This window comes from Didymosphaeria variabile (genome assembly GCF_027946475.1).
Source record: "Didymosphaeria variabile strain IMI 356815 chromosome Unknown scaffold_5, whole genome shotgun sequence".
Lineage (NCBI taxonomy): Eukaryota > Fungi > Ascomycota > Dothideomycetes > Pleosporales > Didymosphaeriaceae > Didymosphaeria > Didymosphaeria variabile.
In genome coordinates, this window is record NW_026611624.1 from 3,058,969 (window position 1) to 3,079,803 (window position 20,835).

The 20,835-nt window shown below is 53.1% G+C and overlaps 8 protein-coding genes across 8 annotated transcripts; 1 reads left to right on the top strand and 7 right to left on the bottom strand.

The window, feature by feature from the left end:
• Positions 1-2,827: 2,827 nt before the first annotated feature.
• N0V89_007479 (uncharacterized protein) lies at positions 2,828-3,290 on the bottom strand (the record flags this gene model as incomplete). Its single annotated transcript, XM_056216241.1, has 3 exons — positions 2,828-2,920; positions 2,975-3,111; positions 3,161-3,290. The coding sequence occupies 3 exons, from the start codon at positions 3,288-3,290 to the stop codon at positions 2,828-2,830; spliced, it is 360 nt and encodes a 119-aa protein (XP_056070488.1).
• A 15-nt stretch (positions 3,291-3,305) lies between these two features.
• Positions 3,306-3,645, bottom strand: N0V89_007480 (uncharacterized protein; the record flags this gene model as incomplete). The annotated part of the gene is made up of 2 exons (XM_056216242.1): positions 3,306-3,465; positions 3,524-3,645. 2 exons carry the CDS (start codon positions 3,643-3,645, stop codon positions 3,306-3,308), a joined length of 282 nt encoding a protein of 93 aa, XP_056070489.1.
• Positions 3,646-4,259: 614 nt separating this feature from the next.
• Positions 4,260-4,925, top strand: URE2_3 (glutathione S- transferase, nitrogen catabolite repression regulator; the record flags this gene model as incomplete). The annotated part of the gene is made up of 1 exon (XM_056216243.1): positions 4,260-4,925. The coding sequence occupies one exon, from the start codon at positions 4,260-4,262 to the stop codon at positions 4,923-4,925; it is 666 nt and encodes a 221-aa protein (XP_056070490.1).
• A 624-nt stretch (positions 4,926-5,549) lies between these two features.
• N0V89_007482 (uncharacterized protein) lies at positions 5,550-6,086 on the bottom strand (the record flags this gene model as incomplete). The annotated part of the gene is made up of 2 exons (XM_056216244.1): positions 5,550-5,559; positions 5,641-6,086. 2 exons carry the CDS (start codon positions 6,084-6,086, stop codon positions 5,550-5,552), a joined length of 456 nt encoding a protein of 151 aa, XP_056070491.1.
• A 2,283-nt stretch (positions 6,087-8,369) lies between these two features.
• Positions 8,370-11,975, bottom strand: N0V89_007483 (uncharacterized protein; the record flags this gene model as incomplete). The annotated part of the gene is made up of 2 exons (XM_056216245.1): positions 8,370-11,925; positions 11,968-11,975. 2 exons carry the CDS (start codon positions 11,973-11,975, stop codon positions 8,370-8,372), a joined length of 3,564 nt encoding a protein of 1,187 aa, XP_056070492.1.
• A 1,370-nt stretch (positions 11,976-13,345) lies between these two features.
• Positions 13,346-14,590, bottom strand: N0V89_007484 (uncharacterized protein; the record flags this gene model as incomplete). The annotated part of the gene is made up of 1 exon (XM_056216246.1): positions 13,346-14,590. The coding sequence occupies one exon, from the start codon at positions 14,588-14,590 to the stop codon at positions 13,346-13,348; it is 1,245 nt and encodes a 414-aa protein (XP_056070493.1).
• Positions 14,591-15,776: 1,186 nt separating this feature from the next.
• On the bottom strand, positions 15,777-17,652 carry N0V89_007485 (uncharacterized protein; the record flags this gene model as incomplete). The annotated part of the gene is given in 5 exon segments (XM_056216247.1): positions 15,777-16,107; positions 16,126-16,215; positions 16,269-17,295; positions 17,383-17,592; positions 17,643-17,652. 5 exon segments carry the CDS (start codon positions 17,650-17,652, stop codon positions 15,777-15,779), a joined length of 1,668 nt encoding a protein of 555 aa, XP_056070494.1.
• Positions 17,653-18,430: 778 nt separating this feature from the next.
• TPN1 (Vitamin B6 transporter) lies at positions 18,431-20,492 on the bottom strand (the record flags this gene model as incomplete). The annotated part of the gene is made up of 3 exons (XM_056216248.1): positions 18,431-18,514; positions 18,564-20,042; positions 20,487-20,492. 3 exons carry the CDS (start codon positions 20,490-20,492, stop codon positions 18,431-18,433), a joined length of 1,569 nt encoding a protein of 522 aa, XP_056070495.1.
• Between the last annotated feature and the right edge of the window lie 343 nt (positions 20,493-20,835).

A 20,835-nucleotide genomic window follows, 5' to 3' on the forward strand; every position in this document is an offset into this window, starting at 1 on the left:
TCTGTTCGCTTCGCATTGCACCTTTCGGCAACAAGTCCCCTCGTTGATTGCATCTCGAACCGCGACAAGCACGGGCCTTACCAAAGCAGTACGTTTGATAAAACGATAAGTCGAATCGACCTGTCCGCCTTACCAGCCAATCTACGCCACCGGCGTGGCGTTGCCACGCATTGGTCTTGTCGTGCTCCAAGATCGGCCCTCATCCAACGATGCATCTCCAGCATCTAGATCGGTAAGATTCATCCGAGCGAGACCTATGGCGTGCATGTCACTGGACCGGTAATCTGCTACCATGTGCGTCCTCATCGTACGATTCTTGCGTCGACAACCTCAAACATGGTGGGCTACCCGGCTTTCAAGCACCGATCAGGATGCATCGACATGTTGAATAACTCGAAACGGGTCAAGACGCTATCGTAGGCCGCTTTTATCACACCTCTCGTGTCAACAGGTTGACAAAAGATCTCCACGGCACTTACCGCTCGACCTGACCAACATCGGGATCGCCTCACTACAGAGCTCTGGTCGTATTCTGAGTCAACAACTCAAATTGCAAGGGGCCTGATTTGGTCCATCTTCCCCACAGATCGTCACGGCACGAGGCAGCCATGAACATCAAAACTCGTACCGACGTTCGTCGGACTGCCCTCCATGGGTTCACACGACATTGAACTACCCAAAGCAAACCATACATTTCATCCGAACAGATGCCTTACAACGCGGCCCGCCGTAGCTAGTCACTAGCCGCATAACCCCATTGAGATCGCATTGCATCGTATGGTGTCTCGCCTCTTTCGCCTTCTCTCCATCCTCGACTTTTGCACGCCCCACACCGCTACTTAGACGCCCGCCACCCTAGTTGCAGCTTTGCACCACAATCTCAGCTCTACCGGACCCACTGCCATTATCGTACACTTTGTGCGTGGCCAATTATCCTTGGTTGCGCTCGCGAAAAAAAAAGATGGTGGTGCTGCCGTTTTAGGGCGTGGACCTAGACCTGTAGGCGAGATCTTGGGGACCCTGGCGTTCAGATCGTGGAGTCGATGATGCAGGGGTGCGCCTCGATGGATATTGGTGGGTCCAGGCGCGCAGCGCGGATATGCTTCCCCGTGCCGCGTAGGCGAATGCGCAAGTGCGATTTGCTTATATGTGGGTAGACTACATGGACCTGCTCGAGTGGGTGTAGTAGTGAGGCTAGGTCTACGGTGTCGCGAGAGGGACGTCGGAGGTGTCGCCGACGAATGACGTGTGAGTTGTAGAGTAGAGGTGAGTACTCTATGATAACAACAGTCACAGTCTGTGTTAGTCCTACTTTGGATAGTAGGACCTGCCCTAGACCGCTCCCTTCTTCACTTTCTTGAAGTGAGACTGCTATAGCACTCCTCTAGTCGTATCTTGATGTGTCTCATACCCGTGGACTCTCTAGTAGCACGTCAACTCGCACCGTGCCTTCTCTCCAGTCCATCACATCAAACGCGCGGAGACTCGCAAGTCAGCTCATGATCCATCTTTCATGCTTAACGCGGTCCCTTTGTCGCGGTGTGAAGGTACACTGAATAGACTATAGACTCATTCGACCCATCGCTCAGTAAATTTTTACGCTCATCGTGCGCATGCTAGTTTAGCATCGTCCGTGCCCTAATAGAGTCGCATAGCAGTTATTAGCACTTTCGTATTATCTACATCTACGTAGTCGTGATTAGGGGAGAATTGTGACAGCGCGAAGACATACCAGCTGCGAATAAGGGCATTCACGACACTGTTCTAACAGATGGTAGCGTGCATGTTCAGACTCGCCCTGTAGTAAACATATGAAAACTTAGCACATTAATGTATAACACCTCAAGCATTATATAGTATAAGCTAAGGCCTCATCAACACAGTTACGGCCACCAGAAGGCGAGAAAGGAGCAACACAGGCAGCCATACGTTTTCAAATGCTATTAACCAACTCACCTACATTCACTTGCCCTTCTGTCCTCCGCTACCCTCCTATCCTCCCCTTTATTGCTCCTCACAACCAATCTCATCCTTCGTCAGCTGTGTACTCCCCCCGGAAATTGGCGCAAGCGATGCTCTATCGAATTGCTCCATACCCACAGTCGCCGCCTCCCTTCTCCCTTCTTTGTTCTCTCCAACCCACCATTAAACGTATACGGCGCTCACCGCACTGTCATCTATGCCAAGTCTCCTACGCCCGTCATGCGCTCCTACGAAGATGGAAGATTCTAAGACATGGAGAAGGAGCGACGGGGGGGGTTCGTTTCTCGCCGCTATCTGTTGCCTCGAGAAAAAGGCACTCCTGTTGTAACACGATATGAGAGAGAAAATGGAGTAGTGGGGAGGAGGACGTGGGAGGATATAGGGCTGTGATGAGGTTGGTTTGCTGGAAATTACACGAAAGTGTAGAGCGAGTGGTGGCTGGAGACGCTCAAACTCGAGATCTCCGGATAATCATGTTGATCAGTGAGTTGTAGGCTCTGGTACGGATGTGGAGGACTTGATCAACTCGCGTTGTAAAATGACTGCGCGCACGCGTCCAGGTCACACACATAAGGGAATGCAATACTTAGTGGTAAAAAAGGTAGACCTAATCTTATGTTGATGAATATAGAGAGGCTACGAAGCCAGAAAGATAAGAATCACAAAACCAGTGCAACGAAAGCCACCACTATTCCGACCTGACAGGCGAAAAGCCGTAAACGAACTCTCACGATACGCTCCATGTCGCTCAGTCATCAGAACGAGCGCCTTATTGAGCCCAGCCATTTCCTAGACATGTTGCACTCATGGTTGTCCCATTACATGCTTACATGTTCCATAAAGCCTAGTTCTCGTCGAACGTGAGCTTATCCAAATCTCCATCCAAGATGTTGGTAGTCTTCTCGCAGATGCTTGGATCGCAGAGCTCTTCGTATCCCTGTGTGATACCGCCTTAAAAAATGCATGATCCGCGTCATAGGATACCACTTACAAGCAGCTTTCCAGGTTTATCGGTGCAATCCTCGGTGAGTTTCACACGCCTAGTGACGGCTTCGGCAAACGACGTAGGGCCCCAATTGTATACACTTGGCGCCGTAGGTGCCAACTCACCGAACAGGTATGAGATGTCTTCGAGCAGTTAGTCATAGTAGTCACCCAAGATGTGAGGTTGAATGACCTTCGAATCGAGTCGTAGCTGTTCCATTCGCGAAGCCTCGGACGCCGAACCCGATGGAAGTGAAATCCCAGTGCTTCCCTTTCAGTCGATCGGCAAGGTTAGATAGCGGCTCCTCGGGGCCTTGAAACATAACTATAGAAAGGAATTAGACGAGCTGGTCTGGGCGAAGATGTGGTATTGGGTGGTCACCGTGGACATTGAAACCAGCCTTGACGAGGTCGGCAGCACCGTGTCGCAAGCCCTTGTCAACCTCGTCGAGCGAGAAGTTCTGGGCAGCTACGTAGGGATGATAGGCGGTAAACCCCCTGTTTGACTTTAATTAGTCTGGAAAATCTGATCGGAGGTGTCTGGCTGTAAACTCACGTGTAGAACACATTGAGCTCTCCACAACCAGCTTCAATCGGTAGCTTCGTAGTTCTGGGACTCGGAAGGGCAAAGGCATTCCCAAGGAGAGCAAAAATGGCGAAGTTGGAGGTAGAAATCATCTTGGATATCTTTGTGGAAAAGCGAGGGGAGATTGTTATGGTGCGATTGTCTGCGTTGTACTTTCGTAGTGCGGAACAAATCAGTAGCGATCATGTTAGCTTTATAGGGCAGCCTCGTCTTCGTTTCTTGCTATGTATTTCTCTCAAACGATGATTTCGGACTCGTCGGTGCCTCTGGACCGGTTCAGTGGCCACGATCCTGTCGGAACTCGCCTCGAGATAATCTCCGACCCGAGTCTTCAGACATGAGATTATCAAAGCATGAAAACTGACATTGATCCATGCTCACCTGGGCAGGTAAGAGTGCTAAGCACGAGAGGGAATTGTTTTAGCTTGCTCCGCCTACCTTCCTGTAGGACGATCACTAGCGCTGTGAATGTCGGTGTTCCGATACCGACACGCCGACCTCTTACTTTCTCGGGCATCTTGGACAACTTCACCGCTGGGATACAGGGAGACCGCTGCAAAAACGCGGCAGGCACCAGAAATGTGTTATATATACTAAGTAAATCAAGATTATGTAGAACGTACTTTCGTTCAGTTTCTCGTCAACGTGGAAAATTGATACGCGTAACCAAACCTTTGACCCCCTTGACCATCCTCACCTGCCTACAATGTCGTCTATCAGACCGATCAAAATCTGGAGCACAGATGGTCCGAACCCTCTAAAAGTCGCCATGGTCGCTGCCGAACTCAACCTTCCTCACGAGATCATTCACATCGGCCTCGACAAGGCCAAGGACCCTGAGTACCTCGCCGTAAATCCAAATGGCCGCTTACCTGCCATCTATGACCCTAATACCAATCTGACCCTCTGGGAGTCCGGTGCCATCATCGAGTACCTCGTGGAGAATTACGATCACGATCGCCAGTTGAGCTACGCTCTCGGTACACATGGCGCATACCATACCAAGCAATGGTTATATTTCCAAGTTTCTGGCCAAGGACCATACTATGGACAGGCGGTATGGTTCAAGAAATACCATACTGAGCATTTGCCGTCAGCGTTGCATAGATATATGGCAGAAATGAAACGCGTGACTTCGGTGTTGGAGGGACACCTGAAGAATCAGAGGGCGCGATACGGAAGCGAGCCATGGCTAGCTGGAGACCGTGTGACATATGCCGATATCGCATTCATTCCCTACCAATTGGCCGTCCCTAAGATCTTGAACGACGAGCTCAAACCGTATGAATTGGAACGATTCACGGAGGTCAGTGGGTGGATGAACAGACTGACTGGGAGAGAAGCGATCAGGAAGGTGTTGCCATCCACCTAGGGAGAGGGCGGTCGCCTTGTAGGTGCCGAGAAAGTAGAAGTCACCTAACAAGCTGCATTAGTCTCTACGGATGCGAAGCCATGAGACGTCACATAGACTCTGGGTCGTGCATTAAATTGTACATAAGTGAATAGCGGAAATAGATAACATACATGTATCGTACCTGGAGATGATACAGCACTGAGCAAGACTTTCCGTAGATTTTAAACTCATCTGTGGTAATAACATGGAATAAACTTAGTTTGCACGCAAAGCAAAACACATCATGAGAACGTTATCATATCGCATTATCAAACGCTACACTGAACGCCCAGGCCGATTCCTACGCTTACACAACGAGTGTTCACCATCCTATCGCGCCGTTTTATATGAGTATGAGTGAGGGTTGATAGCTGTGCCTATGCAGCGGAGAAACGTTCAATGAAAAGTGTAAGTGGGTATATCCATAACGCCAGTTGTAGAAAAGGATAAATCGTGATCAAGTTCGTCTTTGCTTTCCAACGCTCCAAGAATGCCGACGCAGGTACAGATAGCAGCGCCAACGGTGTCCGGCCAGAGAAAGGGCTCAGTACTGCAGCTGGTGGGTCGGACACGCTCCTCTGCCCTTCTTGTCCCACCATTCTCTTATGCAGGACTGCATCCTTGTTAGTGTATATCCCTGAAAGAGTGTGAAGGGGGAAAACTCGCTTCATGGAACTTGCACCAGCAAACCAACCTGGCCATCCTATCACCCGCCTCAAACTCCTCAAAGCAGATCACGCACTCGGCCTCGTTGCCCTCCTCATCGACACAATCTTTCTCCGTCGCCACGTACGGCACCATTCCGCGCGCCATCATACTCATCCGGTTGCTCGAACCCTCGCCGTTACCTGCAGCACTGCTCATGCCACGAGTCCGTTGGCTCGGCAGACTGGTTGATGATAGATCTGCGGGAGTAGTCGCTGGTGGCGGCGGAGATCCAGAGTGGAGAGCTATGCATTCCTCAACGTGCTGGGTGCGTGCGGTCTCATCACCGTCTGAGCCTTTTGTGGGGAGTTCATTGCCGCAGACGGGACACTCGTCTTCTTCCGCAATTTGTCGGCGAGGAGTGGGCTGCGCTTGCGGAGCAGGGCCTGGCGCTGGCGGGCCGTGTGCGAAAAAGCTACGTCTTGAGCTGGGCATGCTGTGGCCAGGAAAATTGCTAGGATCAAATTGAGGATTGGAAACAAGTAACGAACGTGAATGTGGCCTGGCACGATGATCGTAGGAGGGTGGCTGGTCATATCCGTGGGGAGGTGCTTGAGTTGGCGGCCACAGGTCGGCTACGTGAGTTGCTCCCTGATAGCTGGTCCTCCGATCTGTGAATAGGTCGCGTGAACGCGGAGCTTCACCATGGCTGATTGTGCGCGCGCTGTCGTTGACACTTTGGGTGGACCTATGTAAGGATCGGGAGCCGCGTGGAAATGCATTCGAGGGTGGAAGATGCGGTGAATGTGCTATTGGCGAGAATGGAGGAAAGGGAGAAGATTGGCCATGCTGCGGTGGGGGGCTATAGTTCGGATCAGGTACACAGGGATTGCATACGCGGACTTCCTCGCCGCCACCTAGCGCTGGGTTACCAAACGGGCCGTAGCGGGACATTGGGTGGTCATCCTCCTCGCTAGTCAGATCAATGATATTGGGACTGTCGTGGGGCGGATGAACGATGTACTGGCGTGGGATTGTTATTCGATGCGGCGAGCAAGCGGAGCAAACAACTCTTCCACATTTTCTGCAGATATGTCAGCATTATAAGCCGGTGATCTTGGTTTCAAAGGTGTTGGGAACAACCATGTGAATGAGGTGTAAAGACGACCAAAAAACAGCACCTACCTGCAATGGTGCTTTCTATAGAAGAAGGTAAAATGGCTCCCGCAAACGAAGCAATGCGTCACCTCCGAGTCCGGCTGCCACCGCGGCAACACAAACTCGCTGTCTCTCCTGCTTGGGCTTGGATGATACTGTAGTGACGGCCGATGGGAGGACGCAGCAGCAGCAGGCGAGGAGCCCAACATGACGGGATTGTGGCTAGATCCGGACTGATCTTCGGAATGCATTCTTATACTCGACGGTCTCCGGAACGGCGAGTCTGCTGTTGTTAGCCTCCTCTTCCGCTCCGTTGAACTGCGCGAGGAGCGTCCCTCAGTGTGAGCCGGCGGGCGTGCGGAGAACGTGTGCGGCGAAGGACGGTTCTGGAGAGAATCCATGGGTAGCGGTGGCAGCGGTGCGTGAAGGTTTGGTTGTGGTGGAGCATGTGGCTGTTGAGTTCTGGCGCTTGAGTCGGCTCCAGTGTCGCGGAGAAAGTCCATCCACGTCTGTCCTCCGTATGCTTCATTCGATTGGGCAAGAAAATGCGACGCAACGGCGCCGTGGGAATGCGTACGCGGTGGATGCATGCTGGCAGCGTTTCGGGGCGCAGCGGAGCTGTTGTTCGCGCCATCGAGCTGGTGGCCTAGGTTCGGCGAGCTGTGCGAGAAGGCGACCCTGGCGTCCATTACATGAGGCTGGCGATGCCCTAGAACGACGCTGGCATGTGTGTCGCGCGGAGGGCCGCGGTCGGAGACGTCGGAGGACGAAGACGAGGAGCTCAAGGAACGGCGTTGGAGGAAGTGCGGCGTTGGGGAGGTCATCGTAACATGCCGCCACCGCGCTTAATAATGCGGGCTTGAAAAGAGTTGCAGCCTTCTGTGAGGCAGGAGGAGATGTACAAGGACTAGGGAACGCTACTCTGCTGCTCAGGAGCTCACGTTCAGGACGACTGGTGAATCCAGACCGCTGTGTGACAGTGTGGGTCCGCAGTCGACAGTGAGGGGCGAAGCGCGTGGAAAGAGGGCACCGACTGCACCGCAGTACTTCAGTGGGTAGCGAGATACAAGTCAAGGAAATGAGTAGTGTCAAGGCTGGTCCGCTCCAAGCGTGCGTGATGAATGCAGCTTGGAGGGCATGGGGAAGAACCTCAGGCCTCGAGTTGCCTTATCGCCGGGAGCATTGAGATGCATGCATTGGGCACGGTTCCCCTCATCACGCGACTGGAACAACAAACATCCGACCCCAGTACCTCCATCATTTACCATACGCAACTCACAGCCATGGTCTTGATGAATTGGCGATCAAACTGCTGTATTATGTAGACACCTATATGTGGTACTTGCTCTGCTAGCCGTAGATTATACACCCAAAGATTCCCATGCATGTGCGCTATGGTGGAGCCCGACGATTCCCGCCCCAAGACCGCTAAAAACACCGAAAACCCCTTTTTGATGACGATGAGTAGTACAGTAAGGAAATTCGTGACACAAAGCCGGTATGGCTTCGGATTACACTAGGGACAGTGTGGTGCTGTATAAACACCGTCGCTTCCTCAACCATCTGAAAAGCTGTACAGATGAATTCAGAACAAATTAGGTTAGAGTAATAATAGCTGCATTATCTGCGCTGGTTGCCCAGGCTGCCTTGCGTACTGACGCTTCTGCTTCGATCAATGATCTCCGCCGACGTCTCTAGATGGCTGCCGGGAACATGGTTGTCGTTCTGAATGCTGTCGCGTGCCACGTGCTGATGAACGTAACCGGTACTCAAAGGCCGCTCCCCGGTCTGAATGTTCGGAGGCGGTGCCAGGGAGTCTGCAGCGTCCAACGCATTGTAATCGCCGTCATGCGTCGGATACAGACTTGAAGCTGCTGAATGGTTCGGACTTGGATCTGGGGAAGGTGAGGGATCTGTGGATCCGAAGGGTAATCGAATGGGCAGAGTGTCTCGTGCTGGGCGAAGACGCTGATTATGATTGCCAGGGTTGTGCGCAGACAATCGTCCAGGCGTGCCCGGCGGAGATGCCATGACCGATGATAGTCGGTTGCTACTATCTAGGATGGCTGCGTCTGTAGAAGGAGTCCGCCGAGAGCTCTTGCGTGGTATCGTGGGAGCGCGGCTCGGCGGCTGATTCCGGGATGCGTGCGATGCGCGAGATCCAATCCTACTGGGAAGCTCGATTCCACCACCTGCATCGATTGGACCGAGGGTAGGAGCTAGGTCAGGTACTCTGGTGTGTGGCATGTCGTCGTATTCCTCATCACTACTCTTATCTGATTCGCTGACGCTTGAACGTCTAATAGCACCAGCTGCCGTAGCCACACCAGGACTGCCCTGCTGCGTCGAATTCTTCTTATCACTCGGAGATCTAGTCGGACTGTCGTGGTAGGGCTCTTGGGGCATATGCGGAGATTCTTCCTCCTCTTCAGCGATCATTTGCGGCGGCATACGCGTGCTGCGGACGACTTCAAAGCCCTTGCCCTTCTCCTTTTTCTTACCAGCAAAGAATCCTAGACTCTTGAACCAGCCTGAGGCCGATGCAACAGGACCCATTGGATCAGCCGGTCCAGTCTTCAGCTTGCGCGTGGGCTGGGATGATAGAGCAGGCCCGCGGAGACCATAGTAGAAGTCCGACTCTCGAACAGAATAGTCGGTGTTGTTCCGGCGCTCGATACTGGGATCAGAGTCATCGCGCTGCATGCGTAGGAAGGCTGGAGTTATCGATCGCTTTCCAGGTGACCACGATGACGGTCCCTCGCCCAAATCCCCGCTTTCTACGTCTGGACTGTCTGCGTATGGCGTGTTCGTCATGTCGGCACTGTGAGATCGTCTATTCGGCACATTCGCCGCCGTCATCGAATCCATGGTCTGCTTCCGCGCCCTGGGCGGTCGATAGTAGGGGTCAGGGTTCTCCAACATTGTGCCCATAGTCGGCCGTCGAGAGCTCGACGTGGATCCTGCCAGGAAGGTAAAAGGAGTTGCATTAGTACCCGGCGTTCCAGGACTTGTTCCTCCATGGCTGTACTCCCCTTGGCTGAAGCCATCGAAACCGACGCTTTCACGATTACCACCATAAGGCCCGTTTAGAAGAACAGCAGAGCTTCCAGAAAGGCTACGAGCTCGCCCTCCACTAAGCTGAATGGAGCCCTTGTTTCCATCGTGGGCAAGCATTGCCGCGTTGGAGTTCAAGCTACTGCGCTGATGTCGATGATTACGCTTAGCAAGATCGCGTTTGCCGAAAACCTTTGTAAGACCTCCACGCTGGTCCGCTCCTGCGCCCGTGAGCCTAGCAGCAACTTCGATGATGGTTTGGAGAGAGTTGAGGAAGAATCCAAAGACCAAGACGATCGCATGGAGCAGAAGGATAGCATACCCAATCCATCCCTTCGGTGCTTCGGACACTCCTAGAGAAGGAACGAACGCTATCATGAGTAGAATGCAAGCGAGCCGGACTGCAGCGAAGAAAGTGTGGTATGCGTTCATGGACGTATTCGACTGGAAAGGCCGGAAAGCGTGCAATGTCATAATGAGAATAACCTCGCAGATGGCCAGAATGATGATCTGTGCGATGCCGGATGGTTGGATAGCTCCGATGGCGATGCCGCGGATCACGGTCAGTAAAACCGGGATGAATGCGAACGGGGCCGCATCGTCGGAATAGGTGTTGTACAACGGGCCATACGTAAGAACAGTAGGCAGATCGTCAAAGAGGTGAGCACGCGGTCGAGTCGTGAAGATCATCCAGAATATCCACACTGCTGCTCCAGTGACTCCAATAAGAAGGATTACAGCACAAGCCACAACTGATGCAGCTGAATCCGGGGCGACCACCATTTGGAATAACGATAGTGTGATGATGGGAAGCATGAACCAGTTGAGCACGATGCGCACAATGTTGCCAGCTGTGAAAGGCCAATTCTTACCACGGAGATCGGTATCCTGCGCATTGGTGAAGAGGCGGAAGACCCAGCGCAAGAAGAAGCCCAGCTGCACCAGCAATACGACGATGCCGATCAGCACAAGCAGCCAGATAGCCATGCCAGCCCATACATCTTGGTCCTCTGATATGCCGACGAATTTGCTCAGGCGCGACAATCCATAAGTACCGTTCACAAAGTAAATGCCATCATCCAGACTCTGCGTTCCGTTGAGACCGCTAACGAAGCTCTGATTGAACATGAGCGTTGACCAGCTTGCCCGGCTGATCACAGGTTGGAAATAGCCTGGATACTGCAGGTTCAAGCTGCCAGCCAATACAATGAACTGGATGTACTGAAGACAGTCTCCGAACCCAGGCGTGACCAGCCGCAGTAGATCCTCGTCTCTGCCATAGTTGCTGGTCCAACGGAATATATTGGTGGACCCCCATGGGCTGTACATTCCGGCGAAAACGGTAGTAACGCCTACAAGGATAAGAATGGCGGCGGGACTGTAACGTAGAGCTCCGCTCAAATTGGGTCCTAAATCTGGAGTTATTGTAGCTGAAATGCATCCAATAGTAGTAGCGAGCTCGTCACCGGCAACAATACGAAACGTGGCTTCCCATGTCGTGAAGGAGTAACTGCTATAGAAATCCCTTTGGATGCCGAATGCTGGCAGTACGGTGGGGTCGCTGAGATTTGTCCCTTCGGGCACAGTCGATGGAAAGACGGGCGCAAGCGGGCACTCTTTATTTACGGTATAGTTGCAGAATTGTAGCGCGCCGGGGTTCCATGACGAATAGGTGAGCGCATCAAAAGTTGGAAACAGGGTCGTAGCTACTCCGCCAGGGTTGCTTTCTTTGCCCACCTGCAACGCATTGGGAATCTTGCCGAAAGAATCCTTGGGATCCTTCCATCTGGGAGACGAGGGTGGAGGATAGTCGCCGCTTGTGAGTTGTCCGGACACATTTCCATAGATGGTAACATTCAAGCTGTGTGTGGAATCGGTGTTGTTGAATTTGGCCCAGACATGGTAGGGCGTGAACTGCAGACGTACTGGATCTGTTTGGCGCCGGTAATTGGAATCCAGACAGTTGTCGAAATTTATGAAGACGGCGCTGGCCACCGGGAGTGCTGCCAGCATTACGAGGAGTACGACGGTAAAGCTGAACTTTGACAGCGAACCCGGCCTTCGTTTCCGTCGCGGTCGTGGGGGAGGTTGTGTGGGTTGTATAGAAGGGAGGTCGCGTTGCCTGCAGTCCCGTATTGCGCGGGCGCCATTGGGCGCAGTGCACGTTGCCATCATCGCCCTCGGGTCCCTCTCTTCATGTTCACTGTCCAGAATACGGACTGCGGTGTGATTGGAGCTCCAGGTCAGGATACAGCGTCGATAGCGAGGCCCACACGTTTGCTCCGGTGGGGCTTGCGGTCGCGTGCGTGGAAACAGGGCGAGGAAACGGGTGCCAGGTGAACAGGCAGCGTCGAGCGAGGTAGGGGAGTAACAGGCGCCTAAGGACAGACAGGCTCGACGTGGGAAACAGCAGCGCTTTAGGCGGTCGAGGCTTGCCGGGCGTGGATGAAACGGGCGGCGGAGTGCGTCGGGGGTGTGCTGGCAGGCGCGGTGCTGTGGCTACTCTATTCCACAAAGCACATGGCGTCCTGGATCGTCAACAGGGGGAAAGCGAGCGTACGAAGCGGAAAGACTTGGAGCGAGCGGAAGGGCGACGCAGGTCCGGGCGAGGACAAGCCAGGCAGTAACAAGGCGGACGTCTGGGCGGGGTGCAGCAACAGGCAGGTTGACGCTTGACAGTTGCACGAACTAGCGAGAGGCAAGGCGCCGTTAGTGCAGCGTCAGTACAGCGACTCGGTGACCTCCTGCGTCCGAGGCGATGGGGAGATGCAGTTTCTGAGCGCGATGGGGCGGATGGCGGCGCTGCGGAGAGGGACTGCTCGTCAACAGGCTTAACAAGGCGCGAACCCTGGCGATAGCATCAACAGATTATTATCGCACCCAACGTCATGGCAAATGGCAGAGGGTTCCCGATGCCGTCGTTGCGAGCAGTTGCGTTTTGCGCATCGAGACTGCCCCCCGGCCGTTTCTGCCACGGCGCGATGGCTGGTTTTGTTCATACAACACACCAGACCCGTACGCATGCACAAGCATATCCCCGAGTGCATGCACAAAGCACGATCCTGAGCTTCCCACATGTGGCTTCGTTATGCTGACTAGTCTGCTGGGGAAGGGCAGCTGTTGAAGAGCTGCATCCATCCGCCCGCTTGAGCTTGAGGCGCAGCAGCTCACCACTTGTCCACGTTTCATCGTGTGAGCTGACCAGCTGAACCGAGGCCAAGGTTTCGCAAAGGGCTAGCCTGCCGATGCTCGACGCGCGTGTTTCACAATTCATTGCGAGCAGCGCGTTCATGCTTGCGAGGACAGATATGCGCGCTAGAAGGAGATCCCGAGGCTGCCGTTCCTGCATCCTGGACAGCGGGTGCACGTGAGCTCCACACAAGAGCCCATTCCCGGGGAGTCTGGAAAGTCATTGACATCGGTACAGCAGATGCTCGCTGTGTACACGTAAGGTACAGGTTACAACGATATTGAACGTAGACCTCATCATTTATTACCGCTCGTGCGCACGCGTACAATAAGCTACGAACATCGTCTATTCACTACTCTATTCGATCTTCTTCATCGTGCCCATGTCCCTCAATGTCTTCCATATCCTCGTCCATGCCAGGCCAAAGTACATCACCTCTCCAAACCGCCCGCATATTCATCACCGCCACGAAGAGCCACAAAATGACCAAGATGACCGTCATTGCCGAGCAAACCGCCTTCATTCCATCACTTTCCAATGCGTTCGCGATTTGAATGAGCGCAATGGTCAATCCAACGTTCGGGAATATAAAGGCCCACCAGTTCAACGTAAAGTGCATCTCCTTCCACGAGGAGATGATGGATACAGTGGACAGCGCGCAGAACCAGAAGGCAAGAAGCCAGAGGAAGATGCCTGCGGGTACGCCGATGGCTTTCCAGACGTCGCCAACGGGGAAGGAACCAATGCCTAGGAAGTTTGCCGGTATAACTTTGGGGGCTTGCATGCCTAGTGCGACCAAAGTGTTTGCGGTGTATGCTGCCGGTCCGACAGCAACATACATAGCTGGCCTCTTACTCGGCTCAGGCAACTCGCTGCCGATGAGGCGCGTTACGTAGATCGTGTACATGATCAACGCGACACCCCAACCCAGGCCTTCGAAACAGATACCGCCAATCATGATGGGGAGTGCGCTCTCCGGCGGTTGGCTATACTCAAGCACAGCCGAGAGCGGGCCCAGTACAAGGAAAGGGTAGACAGGCAGAATCCAGGCCGGGAGCGCATCCACGACAGGCAGCTGCTCTGTATCGAAAATGACATGATATTGGAAGACCGCGACTAGTATAGCGCACCCCGCATAGGTCCAGAAGAGGATCTCGAGCGCCTTGACGAGCCACGGTCCTGACGAAGGAACCCCATATTGTTGGATGCAGTACAAGATCAACGCGATGCTGACCCAAAAGGTCCCGAAAAAGAAGCTTTCATGCGGATGATGCAAGCTCGCAGACAGCGATCCGCGTTGTGTACGGATGAAGCGGTATGTTATACACCCACAGAAGGTGAGAAATAGGACCAGATCCAGGATGAAGAAGACTTTGCCGATTATTTTTAGGCCATCAAAGCTGAAGGGTTGCTGGCCAAGCACCGTGGCAATCGCGCCTGTCGACATCGTACACTCGAACCATGACCAGGTAAAATGATGTAGTCGCTCGCTGAAGGGCAAATGCTTCCGCGGGCGGGTGTCGCTGAGGAATCTCCGTAGACGCATGGTGCCGTTTCCGAGTAAGGGGGTGGCTTCTGATGAGTTTGGACGCGCCATGGCGACATATCCTCGCACTATATTGCGACCTCGATTGACTTCGTTCTACGTCAGGTAGTTGTTCGCGTTATGAAGCGATCATTAGAATCGGCGTTGACATCATGTCCGCGTCTGTCTTGGTCTCACACTAACGCGTCCTAATCAGGTTAGTCAGGATCTGAGCTTATGCACTGTGGATACCACGTTCCAGGGTCAACTCACATGTGCAGTTCAAGGCAGAACTCGTGATATGATTAGAGTGATGCCTCCTAACTCTATGGTTCGACCGCTCCTTTGAGATGGTTGATGCGCCGAAGGATAACAATGGAGAGGGTAAATATGACAGGCAACGATAGAGCTGTGTGCAGATGTGAGAAAGGCATTATCTGGGCCTGGTAGTGGACCGAAGATGAGTCTTGGACCCTGAAGGACCGACAACGATCTATTTAGATCCGAGTATGCCTTTGGGAACGTGTGTTTCGTCCTGGAAGAGGGCTTAATTAAGACAGAAAGGTAGACGCTACGATAGCTGCGGTAACAAGGTTATTGGAGGCTTTCGCCATTATGGAATAAAAGGGGGTTGAGACCACTTCGATAGCAAAGACTAGAATCGCAATACCTTATGTAGCTACCACCGATGCTACTAAAGTTACATAAAGATGCATGGTACGCATTCGCACGATACACACTCGGTCGGTCGGTCGCACACGGAGGACGAGTGCATTACCGTTCATGGTGCTAGGTGAAGACGTCCCATCTGCCGCCCAGTCAGCAGACATGAGCTGCAGTGAGGACATATCGTTGGAGTTCCTAGCGACTACTAGGCTGAATGCTTCTATAACGGCCTCCGAAAGCCAAAGATTTGCCAAAGCATTCCTCACACCGCTCGCCAAACATTTGCCACCACCCCTTGAACATTCCCTTCGACTCCATTTGCCAAAGCCTAACGCCCAACCGCCAAGGAAGAAGCCACGGTAGTAAAAGCACCCAGCAAAATTCGCTCGCTGCATAAGCAAATGTAGGACTCACCGATTACCACTGCGGTTGCTCTTGCTTCAGCATAAGCCATCCATTGGCATCGTGGGTAAGATGGCACGGATAGTCCTGGCAGCCACCGCGGAGGATGTGCACCTGAGAACACCTCCAGCGACGACATTTCTCACCGTTGATGGCACCTAGTTTAGCGCAGAACATATCAGTGGATGATCTACGATGTAGTTCTATTGAATGACTCACAGTTGTGACAGCGACTGTTCGCATCACAGGTGATGTTCTTGGCGTAGCACTCCATACAAGAAAGCACAAGCCTCGGCAGCTTGGTCTGGTCGCTCGGTACAATGAGGTGGGCCGCGCCCTTGAGCTGTTTGTGGTGCTCAATCTTGTGGAGGGCATTGGAGGCGACTTCGAGCCTCTTCTCGGTATGCTTGAGGTCGTTGCGCATGCGATCGCAGCTTGACGACTTCTCGCGAAGCTGAGTTTCGAGGTCCTTGGCCTGCATCTTGAGAGGACGGATCTCCTGACAAATGTCAGTAATCGCCCTGCGGGTCGTACGTTACAGAGCACTTGCCGTCTTGAGCAGCTCAAGATCGTCGAGTAGTTTCTCCTCGGTGTCCTGAGCCGCGCGGAGTTGCTGATCAAGTCGCCTCCTACAACTTATTAACAAGATTACGAGGTCTTGATGATTCTTATTCAAACTTACAATTTCTTCTCTCTCGCGGTTTGGGTATCGATCAGATTCTCCGCCCGAGTTTGGTGATCGGACACTTTCGCCTTAGTACTAGCGATCGCCTCCTTCAACTGCGCGATCTCTTGATCCTTGAATTGAATAATCTCAGTTACTTGCCCGACATCCGCAGCTTTGTTCTCGGCAACTTTTGCAGCCTCGGCACGAAGATAGCAAGCCTCAGCGTTGAGCCTCTCGATCTGTTCTTGCATGGCCGCCATGTCCACAACTTGCTTCTTCAGAGTGTCAAGCTTAAGGTCCTTGTTGAGCAACTCAACGTCCTTTTGGCGGATGTCTCGACTCATGACGGCTTTGTGATCCTTATTGAGCTGAAGTCGATATCGTAGCTCATCGAGCTCGCTCGAGTTGTCGCCCTTGGCCTGACGGCGCAGATCATAGTCGCGCTCCAAGGATGCAAGCTTGGCAAGAGCTTCCATCTTCTCCTTCTTGAGGACTGTCATCTGTTGGATCATAGTGTCCCAGACCTGCGGGGTGCAGCGAACGATGGACTGGTGAATCGCAGGGTGAAAGGCAGAGTCACTATCCTTCGAGCGGGAGACGAGCTGCTCATTCGTTGTACGAAACCCAAAGGCAGACGCACTAGACAGGGACTGGCTGAATTGGCTGTTCGTCAAAGCAGGATCCGCTGAACCGACTTCAGTAAATGCCTGGGAGAGGGGCTCAACCGGCTGCCGACTTGTGGGCTGAGCCGGAACAACCTCCCACTCAGACGGGGCCTCGGTGTCCAAGTTGCGCATTTGAGCAATCATGTCCTCCATCTTTCTCATGTCAGTCTCGTCATAGTCCCGGACCTCCGCAGTAGGCGACGCTGGTGACAGGCGAGTGTCGAGGGAGATTCTGCCATCGGATATTGGACCAAGGCCTCGACCAGACACAACAGCAACCTCGCTCGCCGTGCCAAGAGCAGGGTGAGTAGAGGTGGGGGTGGGAGTGTTGGACGTGATCTCGGCTGGGGAAGCCGGATTAGTTCGGCCATGAGCAACTGCACCAAGTCAGTCATCTTCGCGGGTCGTAGATGTTATGTTATTGCAAAGTAAGTAAGAGTGCAAGCGGATCATAGACTACTCACTAGGAATAAGAGGCTTCGGCGTGACAGCCCAGGTCTTCTTCGACTTCATGAGGCCAGTCAGGCTCGCGAAGCTATCGTTCGAAATTTGCCGCGGCTTGTTGTTCTCCGCTATCTTGCCGGCAGGCCCATATGGCGAGCTTGCGGAACGGGTAGCCGTCATGCTTGTTGAGAGGGGGACGCTTGAGAGGTCGATCAGGTCGTCTTCGGCAGCTATGTTGTTTAGGTGGTCATATTTGTTGTGGGAAGGAAGCAAAACCTACATGTAGGCATGGCTGAAAGTGCGGGACGGCAAGCGAAGACGTTTGGGTGAACGACGCAACTCGGAATAGAAGTGCGAGGGTCCTGAGTGAAGGCGACGATGCCAAGGTGGGATTGTTGTTGTCGAGGAAGGAGCGACTAGTTCTAGCAAGAGCAGGTGAAGCCGGACAGGCAAGCATACAAGATGGGCTCAATGAAGCATTTTGAGTGAACATGGTGTCCGCAAGCCTAGTATGTAATTGTTAGATGGCCGCAGAGTGTACTTGAGCCTCAAACGTCTGCCAGGCCGTAAAGCTCCAGCGTGGTGATCACGTTTCGTTTCTCGACCCGTGGACTGCTCGCAAAGGCTACCTATGGTAGATTGAGGCCAAAGGGTTGGCGTACAAGTCTGGACAAGTCTTGTTGGGGAGATTGCCCCGACGTCAATGACATGTAAAAAGAACAAGAAGTTTCCGGTAGCCTCTTTAGTGAAGTGTGAATTGGTGAGACACAGGAAACGTGCATAAAGAACGGAACGAGATGCTTTCACAAGAGTGGTGTATTGCATGGAAAACCAAACCCGCCTCTTCTACTGCCATGATGACATAACTGCCACGCTGAAAGAACTTCGAGTACTCTCTGTCGTAGCTTAACCCGCCCTAGGGGGAGGGGCGCGCACGTGTTCTAGGCATTACCTAGGTACTACGGCGGAGCAGAACTGCAACAGATCGTTGCGTACGCGCGAAGTATCACCCGTCCCCCTTGGCAGCGTAGGCAAGTCGCTCCCTACCTGCAATCTATCTTCAACAGCCTATCTTCCGAATCTCTTGAGCTCCCAGAAGCGGATCGGTGGGTAGATGACCGCGGCCCAAGCAAACCCGACATAGTTGCCCATCTATAACTATTAGAAAAACACAATAACTAACCCAGAAGATCATACTTACATCAGCACCGTAATCGCCCAGGTGCTTTGCAATCGGACCAATATACCACACCTGCGCCATGCATAGGATGGCTCCAACCCAGCCCACAATGAACGCTATTATAGCGGCAATGCCGACCGGGAGCTTCTTCCTGACGTTCCAGATCTGCCAATTGAACCCTGTGGTTCGCCTGAAGATTAAATGCTCTTCCAGAATGATAGCTATCCAGATAGACACCCAGTAACCCATTAGCGCGAGGAAGTTGGTGAAGATCTCAGCCAAATGACTGCGTCCTGCAAGGGCACACACTGTGTAGATGATGACACCTACGGTGTTCCAGACCACTCGTGGTACCAAACTAGCCCAGCGTCCGAGAACCTGAGCGTCGATGCCGGAAGCATAAGTCGGAACGATCAAGTTCTGCACCAGACCTAAGGCTACAAGAACGCTGCAAAAGCTACCAAAGCTTCCAAGGGGCTTGAAGCCTTCGACGATGAGGGCGCCTTGCGAGATGCTGTAAGAGGCTTCCCAGGAGGGCATCGTCGACATGCCGCTGGCTAGACCAATACCGAGGATGAAGGCAAAGGTGAAGCTGGATGTGAGCCCAAGCATTGTCACAGTGAATATTTTCCACCCAGCGGTGTGCTCAGGATAATAGACGAACAGATCTGCAGCTCCTCCGCTGTAGGTAATGGCCGCAGCAAGTGTGAGGCCAAAGAACGAGAGGCGGTTGGCGGCTAAAGTATCACCGGAAACGAGCGACGCGGAAGCTATGTTGAAGTTCGGTCCCGCGACTCCAGCAAGCATGCTGAGGATGATAAGCTGGGAAAGCCAGGCGTATCTTTCGTAGTAGTGGAAAACTTGATATCCGAAGGTGGTAATGACCCATGTGATGAGAGCGACAACGATAATGCCAACCACGACCGACATGTTGTTATCCGACACTCCAGACAAGATCTGACCAGCGACCACGCAGTCGATCAGAGAGTATCCGAGAAACACAATAAGGTTGAGAACCACCACGATCTTCGATGGCCACCAGCCCATGATATACCTAGAGAATATCATAGTTCGGTTTCCGCTCCTAGGACCAAACGTAGCGATGTAAGCCACCGGTAGGCATCCAACCAGCATACCAAAAACAGCGCAGAGACATGAATCCATGAATCCCAGCTCGAACACAGCCGGGCCTAGCATACCCAGCGTGATGTTGTTCGCGGCCAGATTGATTGAGATCCACAGCATGGCGATCTGAGAATAGCCGAGCTGGCGTAGGTTGTGGCGCTCGTCAGGTTCTACACGTTGTATGCCTCTCGACTCCACGCTGTACTCGGCCATGAGTCCTTCGAAGCTCTTCCATTTTGCCTGCCATCTTCCGGTAAACCTCTGGCGGTTTGTATCCGAACAATTCGTCGGGAGGCCTTCATTTGGCGCCAGGACCATGCGTGAGGTCTTCTCATCGTGGGCAGCGGAGGGGCGCCGATCGGGATCCATGAGGCCCTGTACTCATCAGCAGCGTCTTTGCGAGGGCCGCAAAGCATGATGTCCTTTCGCAGGCTTTGACCTGATCAAGTTCAGACCGTATTTCTCAGATCACCGGCCAGTTACTCTGGTTGGTGAACACCGGTCTCATGCAATTGCTCCGCCAATACCTTGATCGGGTTTTCTGCTACTCAGCTGCTTGTTAGACATTGTCGTACTTGCTGTATCGCAGACGCGCTTTGTAGACTGGAGGATTTTCGTGGCTGTAGCCAAAGCGAATATGCTGAGAAGCTGCAAGGTTCTTTGTCGCACAATTGAGTTGTAATGATGAATGAGCAATTAACGGGTGGCACGCAGATTTTGACGAAATCACATGCAGTCCAAACCCCGCACTATTTTCTACACCAGCACCAAAATCGCCAATTAGCGAGCCCACTTCATCGTCGACGCGACGCGCTCTACAGTCATGAGCACAAGGAAGAGGGGTTGAACAGCTGCGGGATGTTTGCTGACGTCGTGGCACAGCTCAACACGCGTTTCCAGTGGGTCCACGGGTCCCTGGTGATACGCGCGCACGTGCTGCTCGCGTCACCCCTGCACCTGAACATGTTCCTTAGTACATGCGACATAGATTCACGTTCTCTCTTTGTCTCGCAATCGAATGCTCTCACTTAAAATGAATCGCATAGAACATGCATCAATTGGCGGGGGCACGGCATGTACAAGGCCCTGCTCACCCAGGCATAGAAAGGAAGAACGACACTCAGACGCATGCCGCTCGCCATCAGCTCGTTCTTTTATTGATGTAGCC